Source organism: Uncinocarpus reesii, genomic scaffold (assembly GCF_000003515.1).
Source record: "Uncinocarpus reesii 1704 scaffold_1 genomic scaffold, whole genome shotgun sequence".
Classification (NCBI taxonomy): Eukaryota; Fungi; Ascomycota; class Eurotiomycetes; order Onygenales; family Onygenaceae; genus Uncinocarpus; species Uncinocarpus reesii.
Window position 1 is genome coordinate 4,963,492 of NW_003052500.1, and position 23,868 is coordinate 4,987,359.

At 48.2% G+C, this 23,868-nt stretch overlaps 9 protein-coding genes across 9 annotated transcripts; 6 read left to right on the plus strand and 3 right to left on the minus strand.

Moving 5' to 3' along the window:
* Window positions 1-2,012: 2,012 nt before the first annotated feature.
* On the plus strand, window positions 2,013-2,900 carry UREG_01905 (uncharacterized protein; the record flags this gene model as incomplete). The annotated part of the gene is made up of 1 exon (XM_002542343.1): window positions 2,013-2,900. The coding sequence occupies one exon, from the start codon at window positions 2,013-2,015 to the stop codon at window positions 2,898-2,900; it is 888 nt and encodes a 295-aa protein (XP_002542389.1).
* A 1,413-nt stretch (window positions 2,901-4,313) lies between these two features.
* UREG_01906 (uncharacterized protein) lies at window positions 4,314-5,523 on the plus strand (the record flags this gene model as incomplete). Its single annotated transcript, XM_002542344.1, has 3 exons — window positions 4,314-4,587; window positions 4,673-4,924; window positions 4,979-5,523. The coding sequence occupies 3 exons, from the start codon at window positions 4,314-4,316 to the stop codon at window positions 5,521-5,523; spliced, it is 1,071 nt and encodes a 356-aa protein (XP_002542390.1).
* Window positions 5,524-6,364: 841 nt separating this feature from the next.
* UREG_01907 (uncharacterized protein) lies at window positions 6,365-9,594 on the plus strand (the record flags this gene model as incomplete). Its single annotated transcript, XM_002542345.1, has 6 exons — window positions 6,365-6,483; window positions 6,638-6,805; window positions 6,860-7,070; window positions 7,122-7,577; window positions 7,623-9,417; window positions 9,479-9,594. 6 exons carry the CDS (start codon window positions 6,365-6,367, stop codon window positions 9,592-9,594), a joined length of 2,865 nt encoding a protein of 954 aa, XP_002542391.1.
* A 639-nt stretch (window positions 9,595-10,233) lies between these two features.
* Window positions 10,234-11,207, minus strand: UREG_01908 (uncharacterized protein; the record flags this gene model as incomplete). Its single annotated transcript, XM_002542346.1, has 4 exons — window positions 10,234-10,352; window positions 10,425-10,821; window positions 10,896-10,984; window positions 11,036-11,207. 4 exons carry the CDS (start codon window positions 11,205-11,207, stop codon window positions 10,234-10,236), a joined length of 777 nt encoding a protein of 258 aa, XP_002542392.1.
* Window positions 11,208-12,941: 1,734 nt separating this feature from the next.
* Window positions 12,942-13,507, plus strand: UREG_01909 (uncharacterized protein; the record flags this gene model as incomplete). The annotated part of the gene is made up of 3 exons (XM_002542347.1): window positions 12,942-13,043; window positions 13,105-13,208; window positions 13,279-13,507. 3 exons carry the CDS (start codon window positions 12,942-12,944, stop codon window positions 13,505-13,507), a joined length of 435 nt encoding a protein of 144 aa, XP_002542393.1.
* A 960-nt stretch (window positions 13,508-14,467) lies between these two features.
* On the minus strand, window positions 14,468-16,754 carry UREG_01910 (5-methyltetrahydropteroyltriglutamate-homocysteine S-methyltransferase; the record flags this gene model as incomplete). Its single annotated transcript, XM_002542348.1, has 3 exons — window positions 14,468-16,441; window positions 16,493-16,612; window positions 16,677-16,754. 3 exons carry the CDS (start codon window positions 16,752-16,754, stop codon window positions 14,468-14,470), a joined length of 2,172 nt encoding a protein of 723 aa, XP_002542394.1.
* A 1,250-nt stretch (window positions 16,755-18,004) lies between these two features.
* UREG_01911 (uncharacterized protein) lies at window positions 18,005-19,928 on the plus strand (the record flags this gene model as incomplete). Its single annotated transcript, XM_002542349.1, has 3 exons — window positions 18,005-18,704; window positions 18,770-19,828; window positions 19,912-19,928. 3 exons carry the CDS (start codon window positions 18,005-18,007, stop codon window positions 19,926-19,928), a joined length of 1,776 nt encoding a protein of 591 aa, XP_002542395.1.
* A 592-nt stretch (window positions 19,929-20,520) lies between these two features.
* UREG_01912 (uncharacterized protein) lies at window positions 20,521-22,380 on the minus strand (the record flags this gene model as incomplete). The annotated part of the gene is made up of 3 exons (XM_002542350.1): window positions 20,521-22,069; window positions 22,111-22,228; window positions 22,284-22,380. 3 exons carry the CDS (start codon window positions 22,378-22,380, stop codon window positions 20,521-20,523), a joined length of 1,764 nt encoding a protein of 587 aa, XP_002542396.1.
* Window positions 22,381-22,714: 334 nt separating this feature from the next.
* UREG_01913 (uncharacterized protein) lies at window positions 22,715-23,598 on the plus strand (the record flags this gene model as incomplete). Its single annotated transcript, XM_002542351.1, has 3 exons — window positions 22,715-22,874; window positions 22,967-23,343; window positions 23,449-23,598. 3 exons carry the CDS (start codon window positions 22,715-22,717, stop codon window positions 23,596-23,598), a joined length of 687 nt encoding a protein of 228 aa, XP_002542397.1.
* Window positions 23,599-23,868: the final 270 nt, after the last annotated feature.

Below are 23,868 nucleotides of genomic sequence, written 5' to 3' on the forward strand. Positions count from 1 at the left end.
ATCGTTAGCTTTGCCTGTTGCTTTGTCTAACTTATTGATGTCCGATGGTGTCTTGCTAATTGAATGGCTCTGCGGAGTGTGATTACTAGGGAACCACGTCTGTCCACGACCTGAGGCCGATGGTTGCCCGACTTGATAGTTAACTAGCCAGTTAGCTATTACTGGTGTGATGATAATGCTGATGGTTCAGCTCACCCGATGCCATCCATGTCAGCATCAACGTGGCAGCGGGAATTATCAGTCGAAGAGACGGCTCACCACTCTGTCTGCCTTGACTGGGGCAAATTTAGATTTGGGTGCGCCCAAATGCTCCTTGACAAGCTCTCTTCTAGAGGCAGAGGTGGCAGTGCTCCTTTCACTACTCCGTACTCCACAGGCTAATATCTACGGAGTAGACTGATGGTGTTCCATAAAATTGGGACAGAACATCGTTAGCATCTCATCGACTGATGATGGAGCATAATTCATCATGGTTATTCAACAAGCTCATGCCTGCGACATCCTTTCTAGTCACGCAACGGAAGAATCAATGCATGCTCTTTTTCGACACCTGGATCGTCGAATCCCCTTCTTGCTGACTTCGACCTCATCTCAAACGGTCGCCATCACTGATCAACACTTAACTGCACGATTCCAGGTCAATGCGTCAATTATCTGCTACATTGCCCCGGATTTGTGCTTTTTGAACGCTCCCCTGTTGAACTATAAAGTCAAGCCTAAATCTTAATATCTATAGGGCACAAGTCTCTAGGAAACAACATTACATGTAACTACACAAGGAATTGGCCGAAATATTTCAATACTCGCAGTTGCGGGATTCTGCTCACAGTGCAACATTTGCCAATGGATCACTTGTCACATACTTTTATATGCAGTCCTCCGTGCCTTTCCATGAAGATCTTCAGGCGGGCCGAAACTGCGTGAGACAGCTTGATTGCGTGTCGCGCTTGTGGATCAGTGCCTTGATTACTCTTCTCTTCTCTATGGAGTATCCGTCCCTGGTGAATAACGCGAAAGTTCTCAATAGCCGATCTGTACGGAGGTCGCCGCCATATGTTTTGGTCCTTCAGTATAGGGGCCTTCTCCCAAGCCGCGCTGCTTAGCGGTCCTTAACTTGTAGGGCTGCAGATACCAACCAAGATCACCCCTAAACTCAAGCCTGCGAACGCCCGAAAGTGTGGATCCAAGGGGACCAATATTTATGGCGGCGACCTCCGTATCCAGGAAAGATACAAGCCCCTTCAGCAAGGGGATATAACATGGATGGGAACACACATACATCCATATCTCCAAAACTTACTCTGATATACCTTCGTCCATGACAGTCAGTTGCCGGACTACTTTGTTGTATGAGGCCTGTTATTATTACTCCACCGCATCTCATTTGCCGGACGATACTCCAGAAAATTCTACAAGGACCTCCAATTTATTCTGCCTCCAATTCTCTATGTCGCAGCTTCTGCCACATTGGGATGCGGAGCTTCTGTTTTCTCTTTATGTGCTGTCCAGAGACTCCACTGTCTCCAGCACTGCATTTTCGCCCGAATTCTAAATCTGCTTGGGAAACTGTCAGATGCAGGCTTGCAGCAGGAAGATAACCTGTGCAACAAAATGATTTATGCTGTGCGGCTCCATTAGCTTTGTGTCTTTTCCAGAAGGTTGTACCTAATACCGGGACTGACGGTTACAGATAAGGAACACAGCGGGGATTTCTAGGGGCGCAAGATGTGACTTGAGTGTTTTAAGCTAATGACTGCAATTTATCATCGAAAAGTAGCTCCCTTGATGTATGTAGTCATAAGCGTCATCTGCTGGTATATCGGGACATGCTCGAAATCTAGGTCAGCTTCAGCAGGATTCCGACCTTCAAACCCCGCCCACTCCAATTGTATCCCTTCCGCGATTTTACTACATGATGCCCGTAACTATTGTCGCACCAGGTTCGGATCCTCCGTTTTCTGTTGAAAGGCCACCCGCGTTGTATGTCTTGCCTCAAACCCGCTCTCCGCATCATGTCCAAAGCCACCCCATCACCAAATCCCCTCCACGTTCTCCGCCAACGATACCAAACAGCTCTGCACGAATTCACCACGTCTCCAAAATCCTTCGAAATCCTCGACACCATCGGCCGTCCGCACATTATCCCATCCACACGAAGCACGCTCTACGTCCTTGACTCCTCCTTCAACCCGCCCACCCGCGCTCATCTACACATCGCAAAATCCGCCCTTCTAACCGACCACCACAATGATCTGTCAACGGTTAGGTTACTCCTTCTGCTGGCGACTCAGAATGCAGACAAGCCCTCCAAACCAGCCCTGTTTGAAGACCGGCTGGTCATGATGAACCTGTTCGCCAGAGACTTGCAAGATGCACTTGTTTCCGAGGCATCTACTACCTCAACTGCCGACGAGACAGTTCCGCCTATTGACATTGGTGTCACCAACTTGCCCTACTTTATCGACAAAGCCGTGGCCATATCTTCATCTCGAACTTACCCCGCAGATTTGGAGCAAGTTCACCTGACGGGGTATGATACTTTGGTTCGGATATTCGACCCCAAATATTACCCGCCCGATCATACGCTGCAGCCATTGGCGCCGTTCCTCGGACAGCATCGGTTGCGGGTCACGTTACGGCCGGATGATGAATGGGGTGGAAGAGACGAGCAGAGGAAGTTCTTGGTCGATTTGGCGGGTGGGACAATGGAGGAGATTGGTGGGAGGAGGGAATGGGCTGAGAGGATCGAGATTGTTGAGGGGAGAAAGGAGGGGGATGAAGTTGTTAGTTCGACAAAGGCGAGGCAAGAGGCTGGTAAAGGAAATGTGGAAGCCCTGCGGTGTTTGGTCACGGAGAGAGTGAAGGACTGGGTGGTCGGGGAGGGGTTATATAGAGCTTGACGGGCGCGGATAATAAGCATCGTGATGTAAAACGAGGTTTGATGGAAAAAAGTAGTCCGTATCATACAGTATGGCCTAGATCCAAATATACGCCGAATCCCTTATGCTCCGTGTGCGATGCCATCATAAACCGGTCAGCCTCTCGAACGCCATACCTTTAACAATTCCAGATCGAGCAAAGATGCAGCTTAATTACCCTGCTTATAGGCTCTTCCCATCATCGTCTTCTTCCTTCCTTTTCCCAGAAATATACACAATCCCCCCACTGACCAGGTTCATCAATCCCACGCCCATCGCCGTCCCTCTGACCGCCCCTCTCACACTCCATTTATTCCTCAGCGACTGCTTCCTGCGCCCAGCAAGGAGAACGTATAGTCCTGACCAAGCCGCATTGATACCCGCAGCATCTTCTTTGTACCCAAGGAGATTGATGTAGCTAGTGAACAGCAGGGCCGGCGGGAAAACCATGGGGAGGGGTTGGAAAGGGCGCATGTGAAGGGCGGTTACGAATGTCGCAAGTAAAGTAGGCGGGAAAGATGACTCTGTAATGAAAAAGAAACGGATGTTGTTAGATACCGAAGGAACTGGTACGCGGATCAAACGGGAAGAGGGTAGATAATACGGCTCAATGGCCATGGGACCCTAGAAAATCACTGGATTTGGCGGCGTACCTCCCCATGCACGAGCATATTGCATGAATGACTTCTTCGCCTGCTCTGGCCCTGCGCTGCTCGTCCCCATTGGACCTGTGTTCGGCATCTTTTGGTCCAGTTATCCGCCCGGCACGCGGGTGTTCGGAGCTGGGATGGTAGCTAATCTCTAGGATTTTCAAGAGAAAGGAGAGCCCGAATGAAGAACCCAACTACTCCGTAGCAGTGGCTCAATTGAGTCAAAGAAGTGAGAAGATGTATGAAAAGCGTGTTTTGGTGTCTCTACACCAAGGTCAAGGGCACTATGACGCCGTTAGTTAGCCAATCAGAGAGGGTCCAGACGGGCTTCAAGTTTGAGTCGGCTTCAAGCCACGTTGGAAATCCCATTGAGCGACTCGTGGATCTTCGAAGAAAAGCCAGAACTAAATAACACTTTTATTGTTCTCGTCTCGAGTGCAAAATCAGCCCGAAAATACTTGCCTCTGCGACAATCACGTGATATCGCCGGTGCGAGTTGGTTCGTTTCGCCCGATTCCAGATATCAAACGGCCATCATCGCGACCGAGGAGCCCGGGTACCAAGCCATCGCCGTTCGCTCGTGTCTTGCTCCTTCAACGACTTTCATTCCACGGACCAAAAGGCTTCGGGCCTCTGGTTTCCCTAGTCGAGCTCCTTAACGAGCCCGACCAAACGCCCAGGAGTCTTTTCCCGTCACTCTTCCCCGCCCTTGCCCGCTAACTTCACATCCGTCTTCGGCAGAGGTATGTCATCAGCATCAGCATCCGGCGCGGATGCAAAAAATGGAGCGTCGGCAAGATCCAGAGAGCATAAACAGGGCAACCAAGAACGCAAGTACACACCTGATCAGAAGGCTGCGGTGATTCGAGTACGAAAATGCTCAGCCACAGCGTTCTACGAGATTTTGGCGATAGAGAGGACTGCGACAGAATCAGAGATTAAGAAGGCGTATCGGAAGCTCAGTCTTTTAACGCACCCGGATAAAAACGGGTATGATGGTGCAGATGAAGCTTTCAAGAGTATGGCACTCCCTTCCTTGCATCTAGATATACCGGAGATTTGCCTGCATTTTGTGACGGCGAATGCTAATTTGAGCCTCTTTAGTGGTGTCGCGCGCTTTCCAAATACTCTCCGATCCGGATAAGAAATCCAAGTACGATAAGTTCGGGGGGGATCCAGAGAATAGATTTTCTGGAGCGTCGGCATCAGGTTCCTCGCCTTTTAGTGGCTTTGGTGGCTTTCCTCAGGGGCGACCGATGTACGACGATGAGATATCGCCTGAAGAGCTGTTCAACCGGTTCTTTGGAGGCGGTGGGTTCGGCGGCGGTTTTGGAGGGGGCGGCTTTGGACCTTTCGGTAGGTAGACGGAGGTGGTTATTCTTCTTCGCATTTTGCTGACACCGGTACCAGGGGGAGGCATGTTCGATGCCGGTCCATCATTCGTGTTCAACATGGGCGGTGGGCCAGGAATCCGTGTACATCAATTTGGAGGCGCACGGCCGCGAAGGAGACCGCGCGACGCGAACCAGCAATCCGAGGGAGCTTCTCCAGGCGGATTTTCCCTGTCACAGTTCCTTCCCCTCATACTACTATTCCTATTCCCGCTCATCTCCTCTTTATTCTCGAGTTCGACTCCTTCCGGCCCTTCTTTCCGCTTCGACACCGCTTCGCCACCACATACTCTACATAGAACGACTCCGAAATTAAAAATAAATTACTACCTTAATCCGACAGAAGTTGAAGACTATAGTTCACGTAAACTACGACAGCTCGATCAGAAGGTGGAAGTAAACTACGTGTCGAATCTACGGTACGAATGTGAGAACGAAGTCCGCACGAGGGACCGCATGGTACAAGACGCACAAGGCTGGTTCTTCCCGGATGTAGAGAAGATGAAAAAAGCCCGGCAACTAGAGCTACGGAGCTGTAAGAAGCTCGAGTCTTTGAATTTTTGATTTGTTTGCTGATGCCTTTTCTGCTTTCTCCGTTGATTACCCCCGCTTGGTACGAGTATAGACATTATATTCATGTGAGAGAACTCTGGCGTTTTGCGGATAGCATATAAATTGCCTCTTGGGCTTCAAAGTAATGTTTTAATGTTATGTATATTGATAAAGGTCTGGCTTGTGTTAATCAAAATAAGCAGCTTTCAGTGCTGGGTAGGATTACCCCAGGCAGTGCAGTTTATGTCCTTTGCTTTAGCGGAGCTTTTCCAATAACAATCCTTCAACTACTCTGGATTCTATTCAGAATTATGTTTATTGATGTGTTGCTGTAGAAATCTTTACCGTCTGATGTAACCACTGACCAGGCACGATTTATAAATAGCAGCTTAGTTAATCAGTCAACGACAGGCAATCATCAGCTTCCATCAATTGCATGGCCCAACTGACCATACTAGCAGAATTACTTATTCACGCTGTTTGTGCCGGTGCTTGCAATGCTTCTTGGTTGTCTGAAATAAAGGACTGCCAGCTCACTCATGCCACCTAACTAGCAGTGATGGACGACCATGTTGATATAGAAAAGGTGAAACTTCCCGATAATGAAGAAGCAAGGATGGCGCAAAGCGTCCGTGCTCTGCGTACTCGAATGAACCATACTAACTTGAGCTTTTCCTAGGCTCGGAGTAAGCGTCTTGCGAAGCTTGACTCCCAGAGACCTGCTTCATCCCAAGAAGGTGCTGTTTCACAACCGGGGAACAGCCCTCAACCTGCCCCTCCAGATCCATCAGACTCTAGTGTTCCGCATACAGGACGACCCCAGATAAATATTTCTCGCTCGTCACAAGGAAGCATGGGCCCATCCGGCGATGGAACTCCGCAGATTCGAGTTAACAGGAACACGGCTCAGAGACCGGAAGAGACCTCCGAAGCGTTCGAGGACCGCACCCTAAGTGCCATCTTTAAGGTTACGTGAATGAAGGGCAGCCCAAAGATATTCATGGCCCAGAAGCTCATATACCTCCCGGGCGTACGCCAGGATCTGGATGAGCAAAGGACAGCCCATTCGAATGAGTACGGCAGTTTTGGAACAGGCGTTGCTAGAGGCGGGGTCTAATACAGATAGGAAGAAGCCACTGGAATACTTGCTTTCGTGTTGGAAACGGGTCATGAGATTGTACAAAGGCTTCAAAAAGACAAAACCAAATGACCCAAAATACGAAGTTGTGAAGGAAGCTAGGAGATTATGCTTGAGTTACTGCATATTCGCTGCTACGATGCCAGAGATGTTCGGGTAAGGTCATTTTGATGTAGTGATATGAGGAATGGATATTAACGAGCGTCTTAGACTCGATACACCGCACTCATCGCCTCTCAAACCTCACCTACTACAGGAGCCAGATTGCAACCTAGGTCTATGCCATGATTTCCTTTCTGAAGCACTTCAACGCGCTGAGGAGGACGACACGATTATACCCGCATTTGTCAGCGCTGTGGAAGAGATGAGCCGCGATGCTTCAACCATGACTTTGAACGATGATTATAAACCACATATGATGGTATGTTTTTAATTCCTCCTACAACCGACAATTAACTTTAACACCTCATAGGCTTTGCGCAGACTTGTTCGATTCCCCGCTTTGGCCGTTGCTATCACAGAATCCCCTACTTTCAATTTGGACGTAGGGGCGGATAAGTTTGAAACTGCGACCCTTTTAGGGCCATGGTTTAAGATGTCCCCATTGCAGAAAGAAATAACAATGTCGTACTTTTCGAGCCCGAAAACACGGGACCAAGGCTCCATAATCAGTGCACAGCGAGCGATGAGGATGACTCAACAACTCCACAGTTCAGACCTCCTTGATATCATTAATCATCTTGTTAGGGCTTCAAAAGCAGCCAGAGAGCGTGTCTTAGATTGGTTTGCGGCGTCTGTCAATATCAATCATAAGCGCAGGGCTCTGCAAACAAATCCTGAAGAAGTTTCAACTGACGGTTTCATGTTCAACATTACGACATGCCTTGATCAATTATGCGAGCCTTTTATGGATGCAGCATTCACCAAGGTAAAGGTGTCCTTATATCTTCAAACTTTAAACTAATTTGTTTAGATTGATAGAATCGATTTAAACTACCTCAGAAGGAATCCACGGGTGCAAATAAAGGACGAAACTAAAATAAACGCGGACCAAAAGGCTTCCGACGAGTTCTACTCCGAAACCTTAGAGGGCGAGTCGAATTTCATCAGTGAAATCTTTTTCTTGACAGTTGCTGCCCATCATTATGGAAGCGAGTCATTGACCACATTAATGGAGCAACTTGAGAAAGACCTGCGTCACATGCAGGCTCAAATAGACAAGTTTGAGAGCGAAAGGCCTAAATGGGCTGGAAATCCTGCGCAAGCCAGACTATTTGAAGAGGCTTTGAAGAAATACAAGGACAGATTGGATTTTGGCCTTGCTTTCAAATATAGTCTCCAGGGCCTTTTACTGGATGAGCTCTGGCAAACGCGATCTATGCAGTTCATGAGATATGTCATTGTCTGGATGCTAAGGGTTGTTTCCGGTCGCGATTTTCCCAAGGAACCACTTGAGTTACCGCTGCCTGCAACCGAACCTGATGCTTTTAAGTGTCTCCCAGAATATTTTTTGGACGATGTCGTGAGCAACTTTAAATTTATCATGTGGAATATGCCTCAAATTGTCACCTCGACCCAGGGAGATGAACTGATAATGCTCTGTATAACTTTCCTGCAAAGCTCAGAGTACATCAAAAATCCGTATCTCAAAGCGGGATTGATCACCATTTTGTTTTGCGGGACATGGCGTCGACCCAATGGGGCCAGAGGAGCTCTTGTTGACCTCCTTAATTCTATGCCATTTGCTAACAAGCACCTCCTCCACGCTTTGCTGAAATTTTATATAGAGGCCGAATTTACCGGTACACATACCCAATTCTTCGATAAATTCAATATTCGGTTGGAAATCTTTCAGATCATTAAATGCATTTGGCCGAACGCAATCTATCGAGATCAATTGTCGAATGAAGCGCAGAAAAATTCGGAGTTCTTCGTTCGCTTCGTGAATTTACTTTTGAATGACGTTACATTTGTGCTGGACGAATCATTCACGGCATTTTTAGCAATTCACGACACGCAAGTTTCCCTGAGACAAGGAGGAGATGAAATGGATGAGAATCAGCGCCAGGAAAAGGAAGAACAATTAGCGGCAGCCCAAGGCAGAGCCAAAAGCTACATGCAACTGACTAATGAGACCGTAACTATGCTTAAACTATTCACAGAAGCCCTAGCGGATTCTTTTACTATGCCTGAGATCGTGCAGCGCCTAGCTGATATGTTGAATTACAATTTGGATGCTATGGTTGGACCGAAGAGCGCGAATCTGCGCGTGGACAATCTGGAATCGTACCACTTCCGTCCTCGGGCACTGTTAAGCGAAATTGTGGACGTATATTTGAACTTGATGGGGAAAGATAACTTCATTCTTGCTGTTGCGCGAGACGGACGATCTTATAAACCGGCAAATTTTGATAAGGCGGCGGAGATTCTCAACAAATGGGCACTCAAACCCCAGGATGATATGATCAAGTGGGATAAACTAAAGGCCCAAGTTAAGAAAGCAAAGGAAGCAGATGACCAGGCCGAGGAAGATTTGGGAGAGATCCCGGACGAGTTCCTAGGTTCGCTCCTACATCGACCAATTCAAGCTACAAAGCGATTACTGATGTGTTTTCTAGATCCCCTAATGTTCACGCTGATGGAAGACCCTGTAGTACTTCCGAGTTCCAAAGTTTCCATCGACCGCTCGACTATCCGGTCGCATCTCCTGAGCGATCCGAATGACCCCTTCAATCGAGCTCCTCTTAAAATCGAAGATGTTCTTCCGGGTGAGTGGTGGCTAATGGACGGGGCCAAATATTTCTGACTGACTGCTCTAAATTACAATAGATACGGATCTAAAGGCCAAAATTGAAGCTTTTAAAACCGAGAGGAAGGCTGCAAAGCTGGCGGTGACGAAGCCTACGACAGGGAATCCGGACGCAATGGATACAACCCCAGGATAAGGCACACACGTGGTTGGAAATCAAAACCTTCACTACTCGTCAAGGGCTTGGATATATTTTACAATTCCCTTTCCATAGCAACTGAATGACCGAGTCTCCCACCCGCTATTAACCAGGTTGTCTCAAGCGGTGCCCTCGGCTTGATCTTGAGTATCCTTTTTCCAAACCAGGTTCACATCAGGTGTATTCTGATCACAATCAGGAGATTATTCCCAATCCCAATAAAACAATATATAATTGGCAGCAAATTGTCCAAATAAGGTCTTTTTAGTTCTTCTCGCACGAGTGTATTTCCGCTACCGTTAACAAATGGAGGTTCAATTTAGACTCTGTAAATCAGCACACTAAGAAAGACTCCTGTCTGTTGTTGTTGATGGTTCTCGACGACAACCACAATTTGGAATAATATCAAGAGCATACACGAGTTCAGCACGGTTTATCCGAGGTACTCGAAACCAGTTGCGTTTGGTCAAGGCTTGTTTTAGGAATACTCAATCGCAATATCCAATTAACTTAAGTGTTACTTTTATACCGAATTGTCATTCGATAGAGTATGGCACAGGATGCACAGAAAGAAGGAAAAGGCAAGGTTAAAGATGTCAAATGGGTTGTAGGCATTTGCCTATTGCCATGAGGTGCCTACTTCGCCGCTCGCCTAGAAGCAATTGCGTGAAAGACGCTACCATCGTAAACACCACGGATGTCCTCCTTTTTTAATTTTCCGTCTTCCGGCCATAGAAGAATGTACGTTGCTAGCCCTGTTTTCAAAATCAGTTACCTTTTCCCTTGTGCCCATGAGTTATTTTGGCTTGTTGTGAAACGGGCCTTACATTCAAAAAAGGCACCAAACCAGCCAATTGGGTCTGCAATCAATCGCTGACCCTTGAGCGCATAGGCTAACTGCCATAGAGACATGGAGTCATTGCCATCTGCATATTTGGAGAAAATGTCTTCAAACTTCTGTGGGATAAACCTCCCTTCAGTGTCGTAAACACCTGTGTCGCTCCCATGCTTACATTTGTGGATATTCGCAATATATATTCGGAAAAAGGGGTCAGGCAGCCAAGAGTTGACCGTTGGATATGAAAAGTTTCCATGGACGATGAACACCGCAAGCAGGGATAGCAAAAATCCGAACCCGAGCTTCCAGAATCCTCTGAATGTGTCCGATGGGTATATAACCCCGTCACCGTCGAAGTCAAAGAAGTTGCAGTGTTGTTGCAATACCTTCATAGAAAATTATCAGCACAACCCCAAGGCTAGTGAAACGGCAGCCATTGGCTAATTGAATAGCTAGTTACCGTTTGGTTCGAATGGCGAGCAGCCCAATCATTAGCCGTTGTCCCTCTGGGTGATTCCCGACTCGCCGCAATGTTTACGCGCGCAGTACCTACCAGCAAGACGTTAGAGAATGTCAACTCAGATTGTCAATTAAACATACCTGGGTCGGGTAGCTGCTTTTCATTCCTCGATAGGCGGAACGGCTTCCTCTCCCGAGTTACAGGAACGGAGGAGACCGATGTAGGAATGTAGGCGCTCTCCAGAGCTTCGCTGTACGAAGCCCGGCTCGTCTCAACTGCCCTGTGAGGCTGACTGATAGGTTTCGTATCCATTTTCCTGCCTTCTGCGTTTGAAGCTGCTGAAATCTCTAGACGGCAACAGACTCAGCATCTCTTCCTCTCCTTTTGAACTTTCTATGCAATGACGTCATGGGGTAATTGATACTTGGAAAGCTAAGGTCAATCGTAACTAGGTAAGACCATCGGCGGGTTCGCCTTGTGAACGGGGTCCAAAACGGATATCGGGACAATTAGGAACACAGGGAGCGGAATAGCCACGTCGAATGGGGTGATTATCACAAAGGACAGCATGCTTCTATTGATTGTTATATTCCGCTCGCTTTGTTAATTAGGGCAGCACGGTGCCTCGTTGACAGTCGCTTTCCCCAGTCCTTCTTGCGTCCCCCAATCCCAGTTTCCGGACATTGCAGCAGTGCGAGGGGCATAGGCCGAGGCACCCCTGTGGTAAGCTCTTTATAACCACCACATCCATCGTACAGGCAGATAGTCTGGCGAAACGGTGGAAAGTCCGCCTGCTTTGGCCTGACAAACCAGGATAGGAGAATTAGAATTTGTGGAATTCAATTGATACCGGATGCACGATCACGGTAGCCAACAGTCGCTTGACAGTCGAGGTCAGTGTTGGTATGGGCAATGGCATCCTGGTCTCGATTCTGGCCTGGCTAAAATTCGGAGGCTCTTGCGCCGTTGTTTTATGAAATTGACACTTAAGCTCTCGTTTGCTTTGTTGGAAGCCGTCTGCCCTTCAGATGTTGTGGCATGAGCCATGGTGAACGATGTAGTTCTCATGGACGAGGTTGACCTCTTTCCCTCGCACGTGATGGCTGATCAACCTCAAGGCTCGAACCTCGTTGAACTACTGCATTCTCCGTGATTTCAAGCATCGCTAGCCTATATAACTATGACATGACTAGAAGTAGGAAAGTCCTACCTGAATTTCTAACCCTCTTCCAGGATATTCATAGTCAGAGATTGCTTGGGAAAGCTCGTCGAGATCCTGTTGCGAGCTGACAACTGGTTTGTAGCCGTTTCAAAGCCCCGTAGTTACCAAATGCCACGAAGATGCTAACGATGTCTGAAGCGATGGGGAAGAAATTAAGACTTACAATCTATGGTTTCCCCTCTACACTCTAGTGTATGGATACCGGAAGGAGTCGGCAGCATATTTCCGTCAAAATCAGGCGTAGGAGCAACTAGCTTCCATATCATTGCCAGTATCATTATTTCTGGCTCTCGCTCTGAGACGCAATCTAGGCCCTACCTGGCTTGTTGTAGTATTCGATTTTGTGACGTAAAACTCTCGACAAACTCGCCAGAAAGCTTGCAACTTGAATCTACGCGTACCTGGTACAGCTGCTACTTTAGCTATCCAACACCTCAGATCATGTATGGCGATCAAGGCATATTATGTAGGTGCCAAAGCGTTTCCCCCCCTGAAATATCTTGAACTCCGCTAAACGGGGGCCTTGTCCGGAAACCAGGCTTGTGATATGCAACGGAAAGGCTCTCCATTCTGATATCACCTTGCATTTTTTATATGGAAATGCGTCGCAATTGAACATATAGAGTGTTTCTACACTCTATTTACTCTAAATGGACGATCAAAGTATGGGGTACTTGGCCTTTCTGACGTCAAATACGGCTATCTCGGCTCTCTGAGGAATTTATATCAATGGACTGACTACCGCGAGTTTTCTGTTTTCATTCACTCGGAGAAAGGGATTGTTCACCACTATATTTTGGGAATTGCATCGTATTGAATCCAAGATGTCCTCGAAAGAAGACGCGGCAAAGATCATAAGCGAGATCTCCTCCCAAAACATCGATGAGCTTGTACGGGGCTCTACTTTCACGAATGAGGTAGAGGAAGTAAGTTAGAACCCTATCAATTGGAAATACCAGAATCCAACTGAAGGCCCGACTTTATTAGTCTATTCGAGGCCACATCCATTCAGAGTTGGATGCATGGTTCCTTTTCAGAAAATTAGCGGGAGATTGTGCTCGCGCCAATATCTCCCTGCACGGCTTTGCTATGTGCGCTCAGACCGCCCAGAAGAGCTTCATGTGTCCTATAGATGTTAATCAATGATATATTCCAATACAGGCTCTGGGAGAGATGCGCTGCAGAATCTTTTATCGAGGCGCACTGGCTTGAGAAGTATCTCATCCAACGCGGAGGGCGTTCCAGGCCAACCGCAATTGCCGCTCCAAAGTGTGAGTGGCCAGACAGCCCCGTCGAACCTGTCCGCCCGGTCAAAGAAGCCTTGGAGACACACAAGTCGCTTCTGGAGGACCTTGAGCGGCTGTGCTCACTAGCTGATAACATGCCTTAACAGAAACTATTGAGTCACGCTTCCTTCATAAAAAGACAAAGCATGTGAAAGACATGGCAGATTTACTACAGCAAACTGTACGGGTCTCGAAACAGCCGGGCCATGGAATTTATCATTTAGATCGGGAGTTGAGAAAGCACAAGGGTATTGTGCCTTGGTCGTGTGCAAATGATTCGGACCACGTTGAGGATGTCGTCGCAAAGGTTACCGAAAGCATGGAGCACATGTGAAGGAAACTACACAAGAATGTTGAGATGGCTGAGAGTAAGAAATTGAGGAATCATAATCATAACTCGGCAGTTCGATGTTTGGAGACGCAAGTGTTGCCTTCCCAGATTATAGAACTACCACATCCTCTCCAGTGAATAAAAGTTGTCGAAAAAGCTCAGGCGACTCTGCAGAATTGCGTCGAAATTGGCCTTCGTTTCTATCCAAGCCAAATGGCTTTTCTACTTTTGAAGGAAATAGTTGAATCAACATTAGAAGACGGGGCATGTGTAACATGAAATATTCAGGGACATACAAAGGATCTCCTTGCAATGTTACCTACTTTGCTATGTTAACCTTTTGTTCAAGATTATATGCCATGTATGACATTCAAATAAGATCATCTGCTCTCGTATATGATCCATAAGAGAGCTGTATTACCTAGTGAATAAGAAAAATCACCACCGCATCATGTTGAACACAAACCCCAAGAATGAAAGCCGAGGAGCATTATAAATAAAAGCAAAAGAAGACCAAATGCCATGTTAAATCACCAACGCCGATGTTGAGATCGTGGGTATTCTGTTTGCTTTTGCCGTGCCACCTGTCATGATAAAAAACCAACCGAACCAGCTATGTATGCATGTTGAAACATTCCCCTTTTAATTCCCACGCCCGTTACATGAAAAGTCATCTCAATCGTAATGTATGGACGATCGCTTTTGTAGCGGGACATCGGAGGACATAAGAAATTTATTTAGAGTACTTTTGGCGGAAGTATTTGGCAGCATTCACCATGTTGATGAGAGCAGCCTTCGTCTCCGCCCACTGTCTGGTCTTGAGACCACAGTCGGGATCAATCCAGAGTTGATCTGGTCGGAGATACTGAAGCATCTCCTCAATTCGATCCCTGATTTCTTGCTCACTTGGAACACGGGGAGAGTGAATATCGTAAACACCAGGACCAATGTGGCGAGGATACTTCTCATCAACGAAGACCTTGAGCAACTTGGCATCACTTTTGCTGTTTTCGATACTGAGAACATCAGCATCGAGCGCAGCGATGGCGTGGAAGAAATCCTGGAATTCGGAGTAGCAGAAGTGAGAATGAATTTGGGTGCTATCCTCAACACCGGAGGTGGCGAGGCGGAAGGCCTTGACGGCCCATTTGAGGTAGTCATCGCGTTCCTTGCCGGTTCTGAGTGGAAGACCTTCACGGAGAGCTGGTTCATCGACTTGGATGACGTAGATTCCGGCTGCTTCCAAGTCGACGACCTCGTCACGGAGAGCGAGAGCGAGCTGTTGAGCCTGGATAGACTGGTGGATATCATCACGAGGGAAAGACCAACGTAAGCAAGTAATTGGACCAGTAAGCATTCCTTTCATTGGCTTCTTAGAAATCGAAGCGGCATATTTGGACTCTTTAACGGTCATTGGCGCAGGCCGAGAAATATCGCCAACGATAATTGGAGGACGAACGCATCGAGAACCGTAGCTTTGAACCCAGGCGTGTGTGGTGAAGACATAGCCGGTCAGCCTCTCGCCAAAGTATTGAACCATGTCGTTACGTTCGGGTTCACCGTGGACAAAAACATCCAGGTCCAATTCCTCCTGGATCTTAACCACGTCTTGAATTTCCTTTTCAATGAATTGTTCATATTCTTGTGCAGAGATATCACCCTTGGTAAATTTATTCCTCTGGACACGGATTTCGGAGGTCTGAGGGAAGGAACCAATGGTGGTAGTTGGGAACAATGGGAGACCAAGGTGTTTCTGTTGTTGGCTGATACGCTCAGGGAAGGCAGACTTGCGGTTGTGCATTTCTTCGGTTACAGCACCTTGTCTTTCCTTGACCTTTGGATCATTGGTACGTTTGGATGAAGCACGAGCCTGAATAGACTTGGCATTGGCTTCGAGTTGTTCGCGGACGGCGGCAGGGCCCTCAGTGACAGCCTTGGCAATGACGACGAGTTCGGTGGCCTTCTCAACGGCAAAGCTGAACCAGTCACGGACTTCAGGGTCAAGCTTTTTCTCGCTCTCAAGTGTGTGAGGAGTGTGAAGGAGTGAACTGGAAGAGGCGACGATGACTCGATCCTTGCCTAATTTTTGAATAGCAAGTTCAACAATTTCGATCGCTCTCTTGAAATTGGTTTTCCAGATGTTACGGCCATCAACGACACCAGCGGACAATGTCTGGTTAGGTGCAAGTGCTCCGATAACCGTTTCAAGCTGTTCAGGGTTGCGAACGAGGTCAACGTGGATGGCGTACAGATTTTTGAGATGGGATAGGACATCGATGTTGTGCACAATGTCTCCGAAATAGGTAGCCAAGACAAGACGCGGAGCTTTGTCACCAAGACCACCGAGCTTCTCATAAGCTGGCTTGAAAGCAGCCTTGGCCTTGGCCGCTAGATCAAAGACAAGTACTGGCTCGTCGATCTGGACGGTCTCAGCGCCCGCTTCTTTGAGTTGGATCAAAAGTTGCTCATAGAGAGGCAAAAGCTTTTCTAAGAGAGAGATAGGCTCCACGGACTGGCCACGATCAGCCTTTGCGAGAACAAGGAAAGACACGGGACCAAGAATGACTGGGCGAGTGTTGAGGCCAGCCTCCTTTGCCTCCTTGAACTCTATGACGGGCTTTGGGGTGGAGGAGAGCTTGAATTCCTGGTTGTCCTGGAGGGTTGGCTTGACGTAGTGGTAGTTGGAGTCAAACCATTTCACCATTTCCTATCAAGTCTTAGTATATCAAACATGCAGCTACGGAACAAGTGAACCTACCAAACTAGGAACATCAACAGCAGGCTCGCCATCCTTGGCGGGTCTCTGTAGACCACGTCCCATGGCAAAATATTCATCAAGTTGGTGGAGCCCATACTTGGAATATCTTTCAGGGATGACCTAATTGACGTGCAAAGATTAGCATCCATGGTACATTGCATCGAGACGTGAGAGGGTGACATACTCCGAAGAGCTGAATGTGGTCAAGGACTTGGTCATAGAAAGCAAAGTCATTGCTTGGGAATGAGGTTGACACCAGCATCCTTTTGGATTTTCCAGTGCTCCAATCTCAAGCGCTTGCCCTCATTCAAGAGATCATCACGGGAAATCTTTCCTCCCCAGTATGCCTCAGTGGGCCTTCTTCACGTCACGTAGGCGTCCCATACGAGGGAAACCGAGAATAGAGCTGAGTTCACCGTTAGTAACGTCTCAACGAGAAGATCAAGAAGCCATTAGGATATCCTACGATTGGACCACTTCGAAGATGTGGCATCAGAAACGAGGGTCGAGGGGTAAGGAGAGGATCAAGAGGAGGAAAGCGTGAGCTTCGCAAAAGTGCGAAGACAATTGATTCGCACAATCAATTTGTGGGGGAAGAGAAGAGGTGAGGGAGAGGGAGTGGTGCGGATGAGAGAAGAAGAGGAAGAGGAAGAAGAAGAAGAAGAAGAAGAAGAAGAAGAGGAGGGGAGGGGGAGAAGGGAAGATATTTTCTGGGGTTGCAACGCTGTTTTTTTGGAGGGGCAGTGCGGTATCGTATTGCTGCATTCCGAACAGGGCTGCTGTATTGCTGTATCGGAGCATTTCAACGACAGTACGGATTAGTCATCCAGCTGAAGCGAGGCTGCAGGCTCTGATTGGCCAGGAAGACGGGACGAAAATCACGCAATTATGCAGCATTAGTCAGCGGGCTTGGCGTTTGATATCAATCCAACAAATGCAATTTCTAGTCCAGGACTGTCGCTGCGACTGCTATCATGGAATTGATGCGAACAATTCGATTCAATATGAACTTGTCAAGATAGTGGACTGAGTAGCACAACACTATGTTTTTTATGCGAGGGTGGTTCCCAGCGGAGCCAACATACTCCATTCGGAGACAGGGAGCAACCAACAGGCGTCTATGGTTACGCTTTCCAACATGGTTGGAACATTTTGTTTGCCTTACAGCTGCTCCTTCCAATTCCCAGTGCTTCCTCATTCCGACAGTAAACATGCTTCCACTGCACATAGACTAGCGTTATCGCTGTAGATCGCCCTGTTTAGAGGGCATGTTGCGCACATCATCCGTTGGCTCGAGCAGAGTATCAGTGTCATTGCAAGTATTTCGCACAGCCCTTGGTCGGTAACATGGGTTTTCTTCCTTGCCCTCGATTTCAGCGCGACGTCGACACAAATGCAAAAGAACAGCGTCGTCGCAGTGGCTCCACTTTGGACGTCCCCTTCGACGCTTCCGAGGACTCAAACTTGGACGAACGGGCCCTCCAGATCATATTCGGCCCTTCTAACATCACAATGACACCGCCGGCGACAGCACCTCCAGTATCCGGCGCGTTAACGGACGTGAAAAATAGAAAGGAGAGCAAGATCAGCCTGTCCCGCTTATCCCATAGACTTCGTGAAAAGTTTTCGCGCGAATCTCGACTGACAAAAAGACCTTTGTCGAGTATCTCCACGATTGAAGTAGAAAATGGTGAAGAAGTTGGGAGCTCCGGCGACGTAGTAAGTGCCTCGACAAGTATCCTCGCAAATATAGCCGCTAGTGACGGCGGCTATGATAGCGATGCCCGTAATATCCTAACACCGCAAATTGTTGCGCAGCTAGCAGCTGGGCCACACGGTACCAGCTCAAATCGGCCTCACCGTATACTTGACCCGGTTGAAGATGAATGGGAAGCATCTCAAGCGTCGCATCAACTGGGTTACGATGGCACCGCCCAAGGATCCTCTGACCTGAGATTGTCAGTTTCTTCCTTCGAAGATGCAGCCACACCAAGATACTCTGAGCAGATTTTTCCACCTCTGGGCGATACTATCGAGCGCGACATAGGGAGCGGCGAGCCGGACGTACATAGTCGTGAGGCTGAAATCCCAGAGTTCTCAACCCCAACTCGAACATCGAACTTTGCTGGCGAAGATAACGATCACGCTTCGCTCAAGGTTGTAGACAGAACTACCATTCTAGCCTGGCCGTTTGAAACCCTAAAGGAGAACGGTAAGGGTTGATCGCTCCAGTTCCCACCAAAGCGAAGTCTCCGCTAATATGATATAACGTGGTAGAGTCGCCATGCAGTGGTAAACTATCAACGAGCATGAGGGGAGCTTTACCAAACGGTCAACACACCAAAAGAAGCATTAGTTTTTTGAACGGTGAGCCTCAGAATATTTATGCATCATTGAGCAATCAAGAGGATCCTCTGGTGGAAGGCGTCAAAGGGAGGCCAGAATATAAGAATCCTCGTCTAGGCATGGATTTCAACCTGACAGAACTTGAAGAGTCCGGGAGCAAGTACTCAACTGACAATGGCGATTCGTGTGAAGGGGGCCAAATTCCAAAAGCTTCCTCATCCCCTGAACTACACATCCCTCGGGTTCGTCCGCGTCAGTCTACTATTCAATTAGAGCAAGAAGAGCTTCCAAACCAAACGAAAACTTCCGCAAATCTCATTCAAAGTCGGTTCATCGAGAATCTCGAAGACGTTTTCGTCGATAACTGTAATGACACTCGCGACACGAACAACGACCCGCTTAGGGTCGAAACGAGGAAAACCAGCCAAGGTTGGTTGTCGGGGGGAAAAAGGGTCGGATATAACTATGATTTTGTGCTCGGCCATAACTCTCCCCCACAGATCCAGGGCGACTCCACGAATTCATATGGTCCGCCAGACATAAAAGCGAGTGAGGCTCGAGAAGAAGACCTCAAAAAAGAAACTAAATTGGATACAGCTTCGATCGGGTTTCAGGAACCTGCAGATACGGGCTTGCAACGCTCAGACAGGAAAAGTCATGGGCTATTTCCACGCTTTAGCGATTTCATGAAAAGCAGGAGGAGGCATTTATCAAGCAGTGAATCCGCTCTGACGGACGCGATGTTATGTGAGGCTCGGGGTTCCAACCTTCATATGCCGCCCGATGAGAATGACAGTACGACTTGTAATGGTAAAAATAGGCAATTCTTGGGGAAATGGAAAAGGCGGTCCATTTCTGATAACACCGGCCGCCAGTCCTCAATGCGCAAATCACGCCACGATAAAAAACCGGTCCATCCAGAAGAAAACGGATCGAGGATGGTGACACACCAAACCGATACTGGCACCTCTGAACACTCGCAGGCGGATTGTGAGCTTATAGCACCGCAACCGGGTGCCGGGCTCGGTTTCTGCGGAGTGTCGCCCGCTGATTTACTCCGCGCAATGGAGCAGCGGATATTGGCAAATGATGATCTCATAGTCAACCCCAGTGAGCCAGATTCTGCTGAAGCCTGGTCAAAGATCTACGAGAGTTGTGTAGAAAATCCTGCAAATGAGGCGCTGTCAATCGGCTCAAGGGACTCCAACCATGCGGATTACGCTCGAACGGTGCATGACGGTATGGTGAGCTCGGCTAGCTCAGGCGCGTTGACCCGTGCACAATATGGTTGGACAATTCATGGAGCCCTAGAAGAGAGTACGAGTTCGGACAGTACGGATTTGCGTGAATCCACGGTCCAATTTAAAGAAGCACAGCTTGCCGCCGAGATAAAGACCCGTGAGTGCCTTCTTAAGTTGGTAAACGATACGCTGGGACGGTGATATTTCAGCTGGGAAATGATACGCGTTTGGGGTGATGGGTTTGAATCTCGTAGGGAGGTTTTAAACAATGTGGATGTGAAGGACTCGACAAAGACTCAAAACGGATAGAGAGTGAGGAGGGATGGAACGATAAGTATCATTCGGGTCACTGCTGTATATAGATACACTTTGTATCAGCCAAAACCGGGAAAGGACGCATCGTTTTCTGCATGATAGGTGGTAGAGGATGGAATTATTAGGTCATTTCTTTTGCTTTTTAGTGCTCCTCTCGCTCATAGCACTGAGAACACTGGCGCTGCGTTTATGGGAGACACCGTTGGGATTTTTTGTCGCAGCTCCAGCATCCTCCATATCCGTGGTTTTTGAGTCATCGAGTTGTTGCGCGCCGTTTGGATTGTCGCTCTCTACGGCGTTTGTAACTTGCGCCTGCTCCGTATTTGATGGTTCGTCCTCGACATGCTGTATTCCGTCTTTCTCCCGTTCCTTCCGCTCCCTCTCCTCTTTAGCAGCCTCCAATATTCGGATTTCTGCTTCAACTTTCTCGGCGAACTTCCTCGCATCGAGCAGCACATTCACGGACTGTATCAGCTTCTCGAATTCCTTACACACCTTTTCCGTGGGCATAAATAAGCGTGGCGGAATGTCTAGTTCCGTAAGCGCCGCCGCAATCTTCTGTGATTGAATGTTTGATTTTGCCTGTGTGAGCTTTTGGGCTTTATCGTTGCGGAACTGGACCCCAGAGGTGAGGCGATCGTGGTGGGATACACCATATTTGGCTTCTTCAGCCGGGGTGAGAATTCGGATGCTGGGTTGTTGGGCTGCCGCCGCTGCGCCGCCTTTCTTGGTTGATTGTGCTGAGGTTGCCGCTGGGGTCTCTGGACGGCTCTCGCGGGCGCTCTGGGTGCCACTTTGGGCAGCCGCTTGGCCTACTGGACTGGGTGCACCTTGCTCTGGGCCGAGAAGCGAGCGGCGCTTCTTGTTCTTATCTGCCTGTAGGAGAGATTGTAGCAGTTGTGCCAAGCCGTGACTGGACTGGTACATTGTGGTGTTGCTAGTGCTCATAGGAGCATCCAAACGAGCATAAAGCTCCTTGCGTTCTTCGATGAAGCTCTGCTCCTGTGCCACGATCCTTTTCAACTCTTCGAGTAACAATGCTTCCTCTTGAACTTCTTCTTTACTTCGATCGAATTGTACAATGGCCAGCTCCTTGCGTTGCCTTTCCCGCTCCGGGTTAAATTTCATCATCGTTTCGTAAAGGTTGAATTCTGACTGTGACATTTCAGAAAGAGGGTGCTCGATCGCCAGCATCTTCCCAGCAACAGTATAATATCGTGATTTCATCTCCTCCATTGTTCGTGGTTTAGACGCGGCTACTAACGCTGTTGAATTCGATTCGGATTCAGGAATTTTGGGTTGATAGTCATAACGGTCTGCTATGAGGACCCATCTCAAATCGAATTCCTCGACGAGGTCCATCAGATAATCTGTTTCTTCTCGTCTCCAAAAATCACTTTGAAGGTACTTGTCATATTCTTCGTCCGTATATCTGCGCGGTATCTGGGGCTTGACATTATACTTGGCAAAAGAGTACTCCTCTGCTTTCGTGTCCGCCTGCAGCGTCTCCTTGTTGGCACCGTTGATATCTGTATCTGGAGGTTCTCCGGTCGGTGTTAGGTTCTTAGGAGGAGCCTTTCTCTGCCAGTGGCGTAAAACAAGGTTGTCAGATCTAGCGGCGTTGGTGAAAGCGGCGATTTCCCTAAGTTGCGAAATGAAATAAGCCCTATTCGCACTATCTTCCATATTCAGCGATTCTGAGAGTGTAGAACATACCACGGCCTCACTTTAAGCTTGCTTGCCCATTTTCTCCGGCCTTTGTATTTATTTTCAGTCAAGGCGATTGGAGGAGCTTTGTCTCCAAGCAGCGCATATAGCTCTCGATTGTAACCTTCTATACAACGGTCAGGCACTCGGGGAGATTTGTGTATTCCGGCTCAGATACTTACCGGGCCGTTTAGGTTCTGCGATTTTCTGCTTTTTGGCTGGTCTGGGCTGGCTCTCTTGGGGAAGATCCAGCATATCGCGAATGTCTGCGGCCGCCATGGTTGCGGTGCAAGTCGGGGACGAATCACCAAACACGCGTCAGCTATAGTGTCAGAAGAAGTATGCTTTGAAAGCTGAGGTAGCTGATGAAGGAGATCCTGGTTGATTTCCGGCGTTGATGGCGATGGGAAGAGCATTTGAACGCCCGAGCGAGGGAGAGGCGTGATTGGCCGGGTTGCGGCTAGGCTGGTCCCGTCCTCCAAACAAGACACAATTCCCCTTAAAACCACTTTTCCTGACATCGTCTCTCGCAAGCAACGCCGGGGATACAATTCGAGAAGCAGTTGCTGTTTTCTTACTGAGTTCTGGGGTAGGCGCTTTGATATTTGGCTCAATGGCGTTGTCACGGTCGCAGCCATCGTGGCTGTCGACGCTCTTCACTCTCACAGCTATCCTCATGCTGGCCACACCTTCGCACGCACTCTACTTCTACATATTTGGCCGCGAACCCAAATGCTTTTATGAGGAGCTACCGCGTGGAACATTAGTCGTTGGTGAGTAGATACTGATTGTCTCTTCCTCCGGCTCCTCCGCTCCAACAGCGCTACCAGCATCTTGCATGCCAGGGCTAACAGTTGTCACCCAGGCACATACAAAGCTGAATCCTATGACGACAAGTCCACTACCTACATCTCCAATCCCAATCTTGGTATCACAATCACAGTCGAAGAGACATTTGACAATGACCACCGTGTCGTATCCCAACGGGGCACCGACCAGGGCCGATTTACCTTCTCCGCCGCGGACTCTGGCCAGCACAGAATTTGCTACACTCCTGAACATGGATCAAACGGTGGATGGTTCTCTACTAGTGGGGCAGTGAAGCTCACGGTTGATATCACAACTGGCGAATCAAGCAAGTTGGAAACCGAAGATAAAGGCAAGATGGAGGATTTGGCGGCGCGTGTCAAGACACTCAATGCCCGAATGCAGGATATTCGCCGTGAACAAGTTTTCCAGAGAGTAGGTTGATTACTTTTCCTCACGATGATATATTTAACTGCCAAAAGGCATTTGCTGTGCAATGATATCCGAGTCCTTTTTTCTAATCTCCCTTTCCTCGAATAGGAACGAGAAGCCTTGTTTCGTGATCAATCCGAAGCGACCAACTCCCGCGTCGTGCGCTGGGCACTTATTCAACTCGCCGTACTATCCGTAACTTGCGTCTGGCAACTGTCCCATCTTCGATCATTCTTCATTAAACAAAAGCTTACATGACCTAGACGATGGATACGACATAATGGTTCATTTCTCTCTGGCTGTTTTCTTATACTGTTTAATCAGAGATGGTGTTTGCTGCTAGCATAGGGGAACAGAAGGGTAGAAATATATATTTTTTTCATTTCCAATCCGTGCTTAATTTCATTGTCTCCTTAATCTTGTATCTTAAGGATTCCATTTCGGAGGCATAGGGGTGTCTGTGAATGAAGCTTTATGCCCCAAGCTTTTCATAGAGTCTGCCCCTTCTTTCCCGAACCAAGTGTAAAA